The sequence below is a fragment of the Prunus persica genome, chromosome G1, assembly GCF_000346465.2.
Source record: "Prunus persica cultivar Lovell chromosome G1, Prunus_persica_NCBIv2, whole genome shotgun sequence".
Lineage (NCBI taxonomy): Eukaryota > Viridiplantae > Streptophyta > Magnoliopsida > Rosales > Rosaceae > Prunus > Prunus persica.
The window spans coordinates 1,884,992-1,897,759 of NC_034009.1; the positions used below are offsets into that span (position 1 = coordinate 1,884,992).

A 12,768-nucleotide genomic window follows, 5' to 3' on the forward strand; every position below is an offset into this window, starting at 1 on the left:
TTTATTTTTTTATACACGGAGGGGAATTGGAACTCAAATATGTTGTGAGGGAGCATATCTACTCTAGCCAACTTGATTAAACTCTTATCTACGCATTGAAAGATTAGGACATTTTTTAATTTAAAATGAATAGCTCATGTAGGCTTAACTATACGATGTCACATCAAAGGTTTTCTTATTATGAATGGTCTTTTAAAATTTATTATGTTACTTTCTGTCAAGTGATCATTATTTCCCACGTGCTTCAACAATCCACCTCCTCCACTCACTTGAGTTGCCACGATCAAGAAGGTATAACTGGTGCGTACCCTTCTCATGTCTCATTTCTTGATGTCAATCAAGTAATGGAATGACAAAAACCGTAAGGAGAGACAAGTGACAAGTTGAAAACAGAAACCACGGGACTGATTCATCAATTCAATCTGTCATTGGGTGAAGATTCAGTCGTATATTAAAGAAAATTTCAAAGATCCATAATATTAGTACACCCCCAAAAAACGAGACGGGATTCTAATGTTCATAAAATAAGCCACGTGATCCAAACATGTATCTGATATTAGACTTGTGTGAAATTGCAGATTGGTCATAAGTTATATATATATATATATGTTAAATGATAATAATCTTACCCATTTCAGACCACTTAAGGAACAAGCGTGAGTTAAATCAGTTAGTTAAAATAGTGAGCTCGCCCTTTTACATTCAAATTTGAGTCATTCTCTTTAACTTCACTTGTATTTAAAAAATCACTGAAGACTTATAGGCATCCAAAACTCCATATATGAAATTTGTTGAAGTTTTCTTATTCAATCATATATTCTATGAAATCTTTGCGTGCAAAAATAAAATCACATCATTATTCATACATGGATTGCCATGTCAAATAAGTACATTTCTTCTTCTTCTTATAAAATAGAAAATAACATGCCATTATCATTTGCAATCCAATCCTCAAACAACAAACATATCATGCCATTATCTTTACAAAACAAAAACAAAAAACAAAAAATTTCTTTTTTTGCTATTCTTGTTTGATTGAATGCATTAAAAAAAATAAAATATAAAAAAAACATCCAAAGGTGCGTGGTGGTCATTACTTAAACTTGAAACACTGTGGGTTTCCAAAGGGCTGACAAGGACTGTATGTTTGCGAGGACATTGGGAGGGACCAGGTGGTCCATGTTGGTGCCTCGCGTAGATTACCAAAAGCCTGTTAATATTGAAAAAGACAGCTCAGACTTTAATGAATCTCGCTTTCTCTTTCTTTTCTCACTTTTCTTTGTGTTGCTGCTGCCTTTGTGTTCTGTCTCCTCGTCGGCCCCAGTTTCTTTCTTCCGAACCTCAAACTCAAACATCTCTGACACTACACACAGCAATGGTTGTGAGTCAGTTGCAGAGCTTGCAGCTATGCGTTTTGCCTCGTCGGGTTCCTCCTACACCCAACCGTTTTTCTTCCTCAAAGAGGTATTTGTTCTTCATCTTTTCAATTACCAAAGTGGCAGTTCTTCTTGATGCCATTTTGGTTTTGTTTGTGTGTTTCTGTGACAGTGTGTTTGTGGTATTTGATTATATGGCATTGGCATTCATATGAGAATTTTAGTGCGGTTGGTTTTCTGGACATTTAAGGTCAAAAGGGTTTATTTGCTGGTTTATGAATTAGTTTATTGTTGCTGCTATGCTTTGACCAAACTAATTTCAACCCCATCACTTGGTAGTTGGTTGGTGTTCTGGGTAGATTTTAATCTTCTTAATTATTTGGGAACTGGGGAGTGCTTGAAATTCTTAGCAGGTGAGGTGAATGTTATGCGAACCAAGAGATTTCAGGTTTTTACCTCTTGGGTAATGCCAAATTCTGTGATAAATAAAAGTGTGAACTTGTTGGAGTTGGTAGTTTGGTAGACAAAGGGAGTGTGTTGGTTTGCCTAGAAGGAATTCAATTTTTTTTTTTTTATGTAACTAAGTTTAACTGGATGGAGCTGGAGTATGGTGGCAAGGGCAAGGGAGTGATCATCATGAATTTCTTGAGGACTTCTCTAGGTTTTGGTTCACCTTTCCTTTGCAGAATGACATACTGGATTTCATTGATAATCTAAATATTTTGGCTCAAATGTTTTACTATTCCGTGGATGTTGAATGAAATGCTCTGCATAAGCTACCTTATTATTTTGGCTAAGTACTAGTTTACTAATTGCCTTTCGCATGCTTTGGTTTCTGCCGTACAGTGACATTCACATCGTTGCCTGCTTGGATTTTGGAAGTATGCATTCTTCCTGTAGAGTAGGAACTTATTGATGAGAATGATTAGTTAATGTCTGATGTTACACACATAAATGTCTCATGGTTGAGTTCCATTTTATAATTGCTGATCAAACTGCTAGATAGTTGAGGAACCAGTATGCAGGAATATCAGATTTTGTTTTTGCACGAAGTGATTGATCATATAGTATTATGTATGAAAGCTTTCCAATTTCTGTCTGAAGCGTATTGTGTGATAATACCATTTTATGTAACAGAGGGAAATTGTAATTTAGAAAGCATTTGCTCATGTCTGTTTTTGTACAATGTACTATATGTTACACGTACTGGAGCAAGTATTGAAGTATAGTTATCCTGAATTTGAGTGTAGATGAGCCATATGATGCTAACTTTGACACGATACTTCTCAGGAAATCAATGCCATGCCAATTTTGGTGGATAAAATCTTCATCTTTACATGCAAGTAATTTCATAGTACAAAACAGAGGTGAGAATAAGCTGTCTATACTCATAAGATTTTGGAATGTTGTATGTTTATTTTATCAAGTATGAAAGCATTGATATTTGATTTAAGAAATTGTTGAGCTTCTTGTATGAAGTTGAGTCCATGATTCACATGAGGAAGGGAGTCGGATTACTATGCCAGTTATTAATTTTTAAATTAGTTTATCACTATGTAGAGGACTTACCTCAACAATCTCAACAATTTGATGCTATTTTTGTTTTACAAGAACACAATTTTATTGAAAATAATGAGTACAGATCAGAGGATATTATGTCCACTGAAAACAGAGATGAAAATATTACATGCACTGAAACTTATTTTGAAAAACAGCAACCCTCAAATCTGGAAAAATTGCAAGGAAAGGTATACCCTGAGATTCTGTAGAGACTGAAGCCCATAATGATCCCCAAAAATGAACTTTATTTCACAAATTCTCCACCTCTTCACCCCTACAGCTGTCAAAGTTCTCTTTTCTTTCCAACTAACTCACCCAAAACACAGCCAAAGATCAGGTCTATTAATTGGCTTTATATTCTGATGATTCCCTAGGGAATATTTTGCATTATTTTATGTTTCATACATACTGTGATTATTTTTGTTACAGGAAAATGTGAGGTCAGTTCTCAAAGGGCAGGAAATAAGTTAGGTTCCACTGTGTATATAAATATTGCAGATGATTCGAATGACAAACTCCCTAGTACAGATCAGATTAATATTTCTCAGGTGAGCATTTGATGTAAGCTTTCTTCTTATTCTTCTTCTTCTTTATTTATTTTATTTTATTTTATTTATGACAATAGCATTAGATGTATGAATCTGCTTAAAGAAAATTGTCATTATTTTTTGTTGCATGGGATCTTTGGTTTAATCTTCATAGCTATAAGCACAAGAATGAAGTTCCTTTATGTTTGGAAATCTCTCTTTACCATAATGAGAACATGCCTATGTAAGAAAGGGATGTTACAATGGCACACGATACTTACAAATTGATAACTACAAGTTAAGGAGCAATGATACTTGATACTTGCAGAGCTCTTTTCACTGCTCTCAATAATTTATGTGTTCTGGCTGGCCCTTGCATTGTTCTCTACTTCAACAATGACAGCACCAAAAAAGGCTAAATTTTGATCACAAATCATTACAAGGCTTGATAATATTTCAGAAAAGCCATGGCATAGCAGTGACAACCTACTCTACTTTTTCTTCTTGTTGTAAAAGATGGCTAAAATGTCTGTATTCTGTTTTTTCTGGAATTTACTCTTCAAGCTATACGTACGAATTAAGCTTTTTTATTTACTAAATCATTGTTCATTTGCCCATGCAAGGTAAGACTCTTAGATTTGTGAGAAAATGCATATTGAAGTCTATCATTCACTAGTTATACTTTCTTCCAAACCTCTTTGTATCACCCGTATTTAGTCTTCTATCAAGTTAACAACTTCTAAACAAAGCTTGTCCCCAGAATATATTTTGTTTGATTGCTCTCATTGCTGAATAAAAGCTTACACCACTTTCCATGTTCCTCTATTTAGTGAATTCACTTGTTTACTCTCTGTTATCAAGTATCTGTATCCATGATAACTTGTACAAACTCATTCTAATCTGAATCTTTTTAATCTGGTAGAACCTTCTGGCTTCAGATTTTTCACTTGATTAATGTCATGGTGCTGTTAGTATTTAGTAAATTTCTTGATGGAATTTGCTGTATGTGCAGGTTCACCTTACTAAAGTCACGATGGGATTGGTGTCCTTATATTTGTCAATTAGACTGGCAAAGTCAAATGTTTTTAACACTTTCATTAAGATTGTCCAAGAGAAACTTCCCAGTGTTGTTCAAAATTTTGGGGCTGCCACCTTGCCTTTTGCCTGCGTTTCTAATTCTTTGAATAAACCCATGCCTCTTGAGTTGGATGTGTCTTTGCCTTCATTTCAAGATATTAGGTGGAGTTTTGCCCGGTTATTGTATCTATTTAACATCCAACTTGAGAAAAATGTTGCCACGTAAGTGAATTATATAATTGTTTTTGCCCTTGTTCATAACCCTTCATCTTGTAATCATCTGGTTATTTTGCTGTTGAATTGTTAAGTTCATGTTTTGGTTTCTTTTTTAAGATTTTGTGGTTTCAGATGTTAAGATATCAACCTGGCATTATTTCATCAACATGAGTGGACAGTAGGGTAACTGAACTACTTTATTGTTGCCCTCTTGTTTGAAGTAAAGATGCAATGGCATAAATTTAAACCATTTTGTTCAGTAAGTTACCAGAATAGGCAAGTATCCCAGTGAACTACGATTAGGGTCACTCGATCCAAAAGGTTCACTTTTATTCAAGCTAGGTTTGGCAAAAATGAAAGTGATATTAAAAACTTATGTAGAATAGATTATGATATTTTGATCCATAAATTTCCTTCTATTTCATCCTGGCCCATAAAACATAGTTTAAAAGGTTTGCATCTTATTCTTTTCCCCACTATAAATATAATCTGTTGAATTTTATTAGTTGCTCAACTCTATTGATTGTGCACTTATCTGTTTTGGTACTATTTAAAACTCAGATTGGGAAGAAATTGGAATTTTGTAGAATCATGTAGGATTAGAAGGCCACGAATGATGCCCTCAGGGTGTACACACAATAATCGTGATAAATGTTTTATTTTTTTTCCCTAATTCTTACTCAGGGTAGGTTTACATAATACTGCGTTCTTTGACACTAAATGGTCAAAAGCTTTCTGTGCTTGGGCTTATATAATCATGCAGAAGCTCCATAAAAGATGTATATTATTCAACGTGGATCTGTGTATGCTTCTGTGACAATCTAAAGTTTAATGATAAAATCAGCCTTCTGGTTAATTTTAGTTGTGAATGGTCAACATTGTTCATCTGATTGTTCAAAAGTATTTTTTCTAATTCATCATTTCATGCATGTAATTTATTTGGCCTTTATGTTCTCATTTGACTGAATTCTTTTGTAAATGTTTTCTAGGTTCTTTCTAGTGCTCCTGGTAGCATGCTTCTCATTTGTTGTCATTGGTGGTTTCCTGTTCTTCAAGTTTAGGTAACCTATATTCCTTTCTAACAGCAGTTCTAATTACTTTCACATGGTAAATGGCATTGTCTGCTTCATGTCGGTTTATGGTATTTCATTATTTAGCCAAATTTCTTTTCTTCTAGCATCTAGAATATTAGATTGCTATACTTTGTTTTCCCATCAATCCATCTATCTCTTGAGCAACTTTGTTTGGTTGACAATCCATTTCGGTACTAGTCTTCGCAAGTGAATTTATTATTTCTGCATTTAATTCTCATGCTTGTTTGCAATCTGATGCATTTCAAATTACACAGGGGTAGTAACGAGTCTTTGGAGGACTGCTTCTGGGAGGCTTGGGCATGTCTGTGTTCATCATCGACACATCTAAAAGTGTGATGGCGTTTTCTGATTTTCTGATTTGGTTCATTTGTCATAATTTTCATTTTTTTTCGTATTTGGTTATATGATTGTAAATAATATGTACTGTGCAGCAAAGAACACGCGTTGAACGTGTTATTGGTTTCATTCTTGCAATATGGGGCATATTGTTTTACTCTCGTTTATTGAGCACAATGACTGAACAGTTCAGGGTAAGTTCTTGAATCAATAAACATTATCATACATCTAACATTATGTAGATTACATCCTTATGACCATCATTTGCACAGAATAATATGTACAGGCTCAGAGAAGGCGCACAAATGCAAGTTCTGGAGAGTGATCATATCATTATTTGTGGAGTGAACAGTCATCTTTCTTTCATACTAAAGCAACTAAACAAGTATCATGAATTTGCCGTCCGCTTAGGTACTGCTACAGCTAGGTAATCTTATTCTGTACTGCCAACAGAGGTTCTTATATCAGGATTGCATGGCTAAATTACTGGCTTGTGTATATGTTCACAGGAGGCAGAGAATTCTTCTTATGTCGGATCTCCCAAGAAAGCAGATGGACAAGCTAGCTGACAATTTAGCCAAGGATCTTATTCATATTGATATCCTTACAAAGAGGTACAACTACTTAGAAATCATATAACTCAAGTCCTATAATCTTGTAAAATTCATCTCTATCTAGTGTTGCAATAAAAAGTTGTCAAAGTATTGGTATAATGGCCTTTGTGTTCTGATTCTTACATTGAGGTTCTACTGTTACAGTTGCAGCCTTAGTTTAACAAAATCATTTGAAAGAGCCGCTGCCAACAAGGCTCGTGCCATAATTATACTGCCAACGAAGGGAGATCGGTGAGAACTTGATCAACTTTTACTTCTATCTGAAAAGTCATCTTAGAGTATACAAGGTTTTTGTCAAAGTTTATTTGGAATTGTATATCATTCCATTGGCAGTTATGAGCTATATTGAAAATGCCATTGAATTTGTTACCACTTCGAAAATTTCCACTCTCTTGAACTTGTTTTACTTGACATCTTCCACTGTTTAGGTATGAAGTTGACACCGATGCTTTTTTATCTGTTCTGGCACTTCAACCCATCCCCAATATGGAATCTGTCCCCACAATTGTTGAGGTATATCACTAGTCAGTCTTTGCACTGAACTATATTGTGAAGTTTGCTAAAATCATGTTACATTTGCCCTCCCCAATGAATGCAGGTCTCAAGTTCCAATACATGTGAGCTCTTGAAGTCAATCTCAGGGTTAAAAGTAGAGCCTGTAGAAAATGGTGCATCCAAATTATTTGTTCAATGCTCTCGTCAAAAGGGACTCATAAAGATCTACAGGCACTTGCTTAATTATCGAAGTATGGTACAAGTCCCTCTTCAAGGAGAAACTAGTTTTTTCGTTAAGACATTTACTACATTCTATTTTTTATTCCTCAATTATACATTTCCAAAACTTTGAATTGTTATTCAAGAGGATAAAGAATAATAGACATTCTCGAATGCTATTGTCAAGGTAATTTAGAATGGCCATTCCAAATTCATGTGTTGGTTTGGTTCAGATTACCAAATGCAATTAGTAGTAGTTCCTTTACTATTGGTTACATAAGCAATATATATTTTAAGATTTTGGATATGGGAGAGTTCCAATAAAACTGCTACTCTTTAAATTTTATTTGAACTAAATATTGGTGGAACCATTAATGATATGTTTAATAAAATATTTGATGCTTTATTCAGTAAACTTTTTTGATGTATTTTAGGACTTTTTTGACATATTGAGAATGGGGAGATTCTTGTAACCATTTTTGAAATATTTTCTTTATCATTCCCTGTTGAATTTACAGAACATTATGGATATGAAGATCCAGCTTCTACATAACCTTTTAACTCATTTTCGTCTTAAAATCTAACCATGAGAGAGAGAGAGAGAGAGAGAGAGAGAGAGAGAGAGAGAGAGAGAGAGAGAGAGAGAGAGAGAGAGAGAGAGATTGTGGTGTTGTGTAATTCTCAACCTCTTGTTATTCCATGTGACACTAAGTTATCTTCTGCCTGTGCTGCTTTGGTATGCTTGTTTTTATATACGTTTGATGTTATTTTCCCATTAGAGGGAGAGTGAAAATTATTTAAGTAAAAGGACAAAGATTAACAATCAACATTCGCAAAATTACAGATGAAATGCCTTAGTTGTTGTTGATAATTTCTCCCAAAATATATTTACTTCTGTGGATAATTCCATACCTTTAGACCCTAATATCTTTATAAATATGAATTGAAATGTTTGGTCGGAACCGATGCACTAGAACTTTGATCTATCAACTCAGACATGGATGTGTGTAGTTGTTCTTATTTGTGGTGGCAATTTTTACATTAGGTTGGTCTTATTGTTAGGTAATTGGAACCATCTCCCTGTTCAGCCCTGAGATGGCGCACTAATTAATATCATTTCTACTCATTGCAGAAAATGTATTTAATCTTTGCAGTTTTCCAAGTCTAGCAGGGCTCAAGTATAGGAGAGTACGGCATGGGTTTCAAGAGGTATTACCAGCCTAATGTAATTCTGCTAGTGTAAAATTTATTGCACTTGGCTGATTTTTATTCTTCCTCTGACTGGATATTCCTTCAGGCAGTTGTTTGTGGGCTTTATAGGAACGGGAAGATAGACTTCCACCCTTATGACGATGAAATCTTGCAGGAAACTGACAAAGTATGAGAAGTTCTCGACTTGATTTACACCAATAGCTCTGAAATTTCTTATGACTTCTGAAAATTTGAATCATGAACACAATGTCAGTTAAAGTTTCTTTTCGTTAATATCTCTAGAAAATGATGGTTAACTTTACTTTCACCAGTTCCTATTTTATTTATCATGACTGGACAGTTAGACAAAACTACTATTAATTTAATAGTTACAAAAATAGAAGAAAGAACTAAGAGAATCATGGAAGCCTGACCGGATTCACTGTGCGACCGGTTCATTTGTTTTGGTGTTTGCATTATGCTGTTTGCTGGCTGACTGGGTTGTGGTTAACCATCATTTTCAGCTATATGTTTATGAAATGTTCTGCATTTATGAAACTGTTAAATTCCTCCCATAGTTTTATTTGTGAATTCTCAACATTGTGCACTTTCCTCATGTAGGTATTGTTCGTTGCACCTGTTAATGGGTCTAAGAAACCAAATGTTGCTTATTCAAATGTTGTGAGAGAAATAGGCAATGCTAATGAAAATTTGGAAGATCAAGAAAAGAATGGTAGTACCCAATCACGTGATTTACAATTGAAAACACGACTGGAAAACATTGTAAGGCGTCCCAATAAACCAGGTTCCAAGGTGCGACTTTACTACGACATAATTGCTTGAAGGCCACCAGGGCTTGAAAGATTTGGTTTCGAAATCTGAATTCTCTTATAATGCAGGGCTCAGACTGGACCCTAGGACCAAAAGAATTTATACTTCTGCTTGGATGGCGCCCTGACATCATAGAAATGATTGAAGAATATGACAATTATCTTGGACCTGGCAGTGTCGTGGTATGCTCTTATCTCTTGGGAATCTTGTTGTGAGTCCTATATGCATTGAGTAAGCATTCAGCAACTCTTGCCTTGAACTGTAAAAACTTAGCGCAGCTACTTGCTACTTACGCAAGTACATGTATGATGAAGGCTTTCAAATTGTAAATGAATCAATGGGGAAGGGATTGAGGAACTTAATGGATTCTGGGAAATTTTCTCCACCTTGAGGAAAGCATGACAGAGACTAAGTTGCATGACAGAGACTAAGAGGCATGCAGCCTAATTGGAGTACTTTTGAGATGTGTCCTTGTATTCTTTGCTATTACGTTTTTCAGCATGTAGCCTAAGATGCATTTCCTCATCAATTGGTTTACAATTGGGGTTGTTGTTCTATATATAATTGTATATGGATGTTAAATCTGATGCCTTCATGAGCTGTCATTGTTATAAATTCTGACACTTGATGAAAGATAATTTTCATTGGTCACTTAGCTAAGTTTCTGGACATAACATCACTCTTAATTTATCATCTTTATGCATGCAGGAAATTTTATCGGATGTACCGTTAGATGACAGAAATAGGGCAAGACAAGTTGCTGGTCAAGGCAAACTCAAAAACGTCAAGGTTTCTCATAGGGTACTACCTCACTCTTTCAACCTACAGAGTTGAACCTTCTCTGCCGTTATCTTTGTTGCTTTATAATTAGTTTTTGTTGAAGTCTCCTTTTCCCCTTCTAAAGCTTCATTTATTTACTTCCGTATGCTACAGATTGGGAATCCAATGAACTTTGACACCTTACAAGAAACCATAATGAATATCCAGAAGTCATTGAAGAACAAAGATATTCCCTTGTCCATCGTTGTAATATCTGATAGAGAATGGCTTCTTGGAGGTGAACATACAGAATTCCCCCTTTTTTCTTGGTTTTGTGTTGTTTCAATTAGCCTAAGGTCGCGTTGCATTAAAGTATTCTCCCCTCAGATCCAACCAGGGCAGACAAGCAATCCGCATATTCTCTTCTTCTTGCTGAAAATATTTGCAACAAACTTCATGTAAAGGTAGGTCAAGTTCAGTTAAAACATACCAGTCTTCATTTTCAATTTGTGAAATTCAGACTTTTGAGTTTAGTTAATTAAATAGCTTTCACAATAACTAAGACATAATCTTCACTAGAGAAAGTAAAGTAACAAGGTTGTGGCGTTGCAGGTACAGAATTTAGTTGCCGAGATCGTGGACTCAAAATTGGGCAAACAAGTATACTTCAGCAGACTTTCGTCGATGTTTATGATTTCTACTGATATTTGTTCACATTAGTGTTACTATTGAAATATTATACACCGAAAATTTCTGCAGATCACAAGAATTAAGCCGTCCCTGACTTACATTGCTGCAGAGGAAGTAATGAGCCTCGTAACAGCTCAAGGTCTTGAATCATTGTACTACACTTAGCTCTCGTAACATATATACCAGTCGTATTCCAAAATAACAAGTGATCGTCTGTTTGTGCATAACAGTTGCTGAGAACAATGAACTAAATGAGGTGTGGAAAGACATTCTAAATGCAGAGGGTGATGAAATATATGTAAAGGTAAGTGCTTTTAATACTCAATTTTAATAGATTTTTCCAAGAAAAATAAAAGAAAAGGAATGAAGAATTAGGAGGGCTTGGTCACATTCGGAATGAGAGACATAGACATACTGATTTGGGTACACCCCGATTGGATGTCGTATTTTTTTTTTCTTTTCCTGCCAGAAGATCCTGATTGAAAATCCATCACAGCCTTGTATTTTATACTTTGCATGTGTTTGTTCTGATAGGATATAAGCCTCTATATTAAAGAGGGAGAGAATCCTTCATTCTTTGAGCTTGCCGAAAGAGCGCAATTACGGAAAGAAGTTGCAATAGGTTATGTGAAAGACAACAAGAAGGTAAAAACATATTGATTTGGATTTGACTCTGAAATTGCTTTAGACTTCTCATACACGTCTTATGTGATGTTGCAGGTTATTAATCCAGATCCCAAGTCAGAACCCCTCTCCCTTGAGTTGACAGATTCATTAATAGTTATATCTGAACTTGAAGGAGAACAACCCATCCTTATGTAGAAAGTACATTTGGTCTTCACTTTGCCTGTCCCCATTGTTTTCATTGCTGCTATGTTTATATGATTTCAAGCTGAAACTATCACCCAAACTTTCCTTTTAAAAATCTAAAACCCTTCCTAAATAGAAGCACTCATTTATTTTGACAGTGAAAGTGTTCTCTGAGCTTGTACCATAGAAATGGCATTAAAACTGCAAGAGAATTGGAATAAAAGAAATCTGGAGGTTATGCCATAAACTACACCATTTTCAATAAACCGTGAGCTATTAAGGGAGTTGGAAGAATCAGCAGACTAGCTCAATCCTCAATAGAAGAGTTAGATATTTCATGCCAATGTCTCAATTCTTTTCGTCTATACACCCTATAATGAGGGGTTACAATGAGCATGACCTTTCATAAGGGAGCAATTGATCTAAACCACTACACTAACACTCACCATACTATTTTGATTATACTGCAACAACCTAAAAATAATGACGCAAATCGTGAGGCCCCTAAACATTTACTCATCCCCTAACCCGTGAAATCCCCTATGTGATTGAAGATGGTGTTGGAGATGGAGATGGCGATGGCCTATGGCAACGGTGCATCTCTCTCATATCCTTGAGAGAGTGCTCTGCTTATATATACATGGAAACCGAGAATAGAAAACAAATTTCACCATCAAGCAACCTGAGACCATGGTCTGTAAGTCAATCCCTCTTTTTTATTGGGTTAGAACCCGAGTTATTAAGTTTGATACTAACTCAATCTTACAATAATTCATATTTAGTGGGTCTGTCACATTCACATATTCGTATTTCTTTTCAAAAGAAAAAAGAAGTTTATCATTTACGCAATTTAAACTCCGCACTTCTCTTTGTTCACCCCAATATTTAAATTATGGCTTAAATGCTAAAATGGACCCTGTGTTTTATTACGTTGGTCAATTTAGTCCATGTGTTTCTAATTTAGCTAATTAAG

The 12,768-nt window shown here is 35.2% G+C and overlaps 1 protein-coding gene across 1 annotated transcript; it reads left to right on the top strand.

The window, feature by feature from the left end:
• Positions 809-11,952, top strand: LOC18788514 (putative ion channel POLLUX-like 2). Its single transcript, XM_007225233.2, has 24 exons — positions 809-1,464; positions 2,667-2,743; positions 3,366-3,484; positions 4,476-4,762; positions 5,746-5,817; positions 6,105-6,180; positions 6,282-6,380; positions 6,459-6,613; positions 6,696-6,800; positions 6,945-7,031; positions 7,229-7,313; positions 7,399-7,546; positions 8,647-8,723; positions 8,812-8,892; positions 9,327-9,518; positions 9,605-9,718; positions 10,245-10,337; positions 10,470-10,593; positions 10,683-10,759; positions 10,908-10,955; positions 11,055-11,124; positions 11,216-11,289; positions 11,520-11,630; positions 11,706-11,952. The coding sequence occupies exons 1-24, from the start codon at positions 1,244-1,246 to the stop codon at positions 11,805-11,807; spliced, it is 2,694 nt and encodes an 897-aa protein (XP_007225295.2). The 5' UTR covers positions 809-1,243; the 3' UTR covers positions 11,808-11,952.

What these genes read in the sequence shown, in the direction of transcription:
- LOC18788514 (XM_007225233.2), top strand. Translation starts at nt 1,244, where the DNA reads ATGAATCTCGCTTTCTCTTTCTTTTCTCACTTTTCTTTGTGTTGCTGC. An exon ending in TTCCTGTTCTTCAAGTTTAG is followed by an intron (nt 5,818 to 6,104) that starts GTAACCTATATT and finishes CAAATTACACAG; the next exon opens with GGGTAGTAACGAGTCTTTGG. An exon ending in GTGATGAAATATATGTAAAG is followed by an intron (nt 11,290 to 11,519) that starts GTAAGTGCTTTT and finishes TTGTTCTGATAG; the next exon opens with GATATAAGCCTCTATATTAA.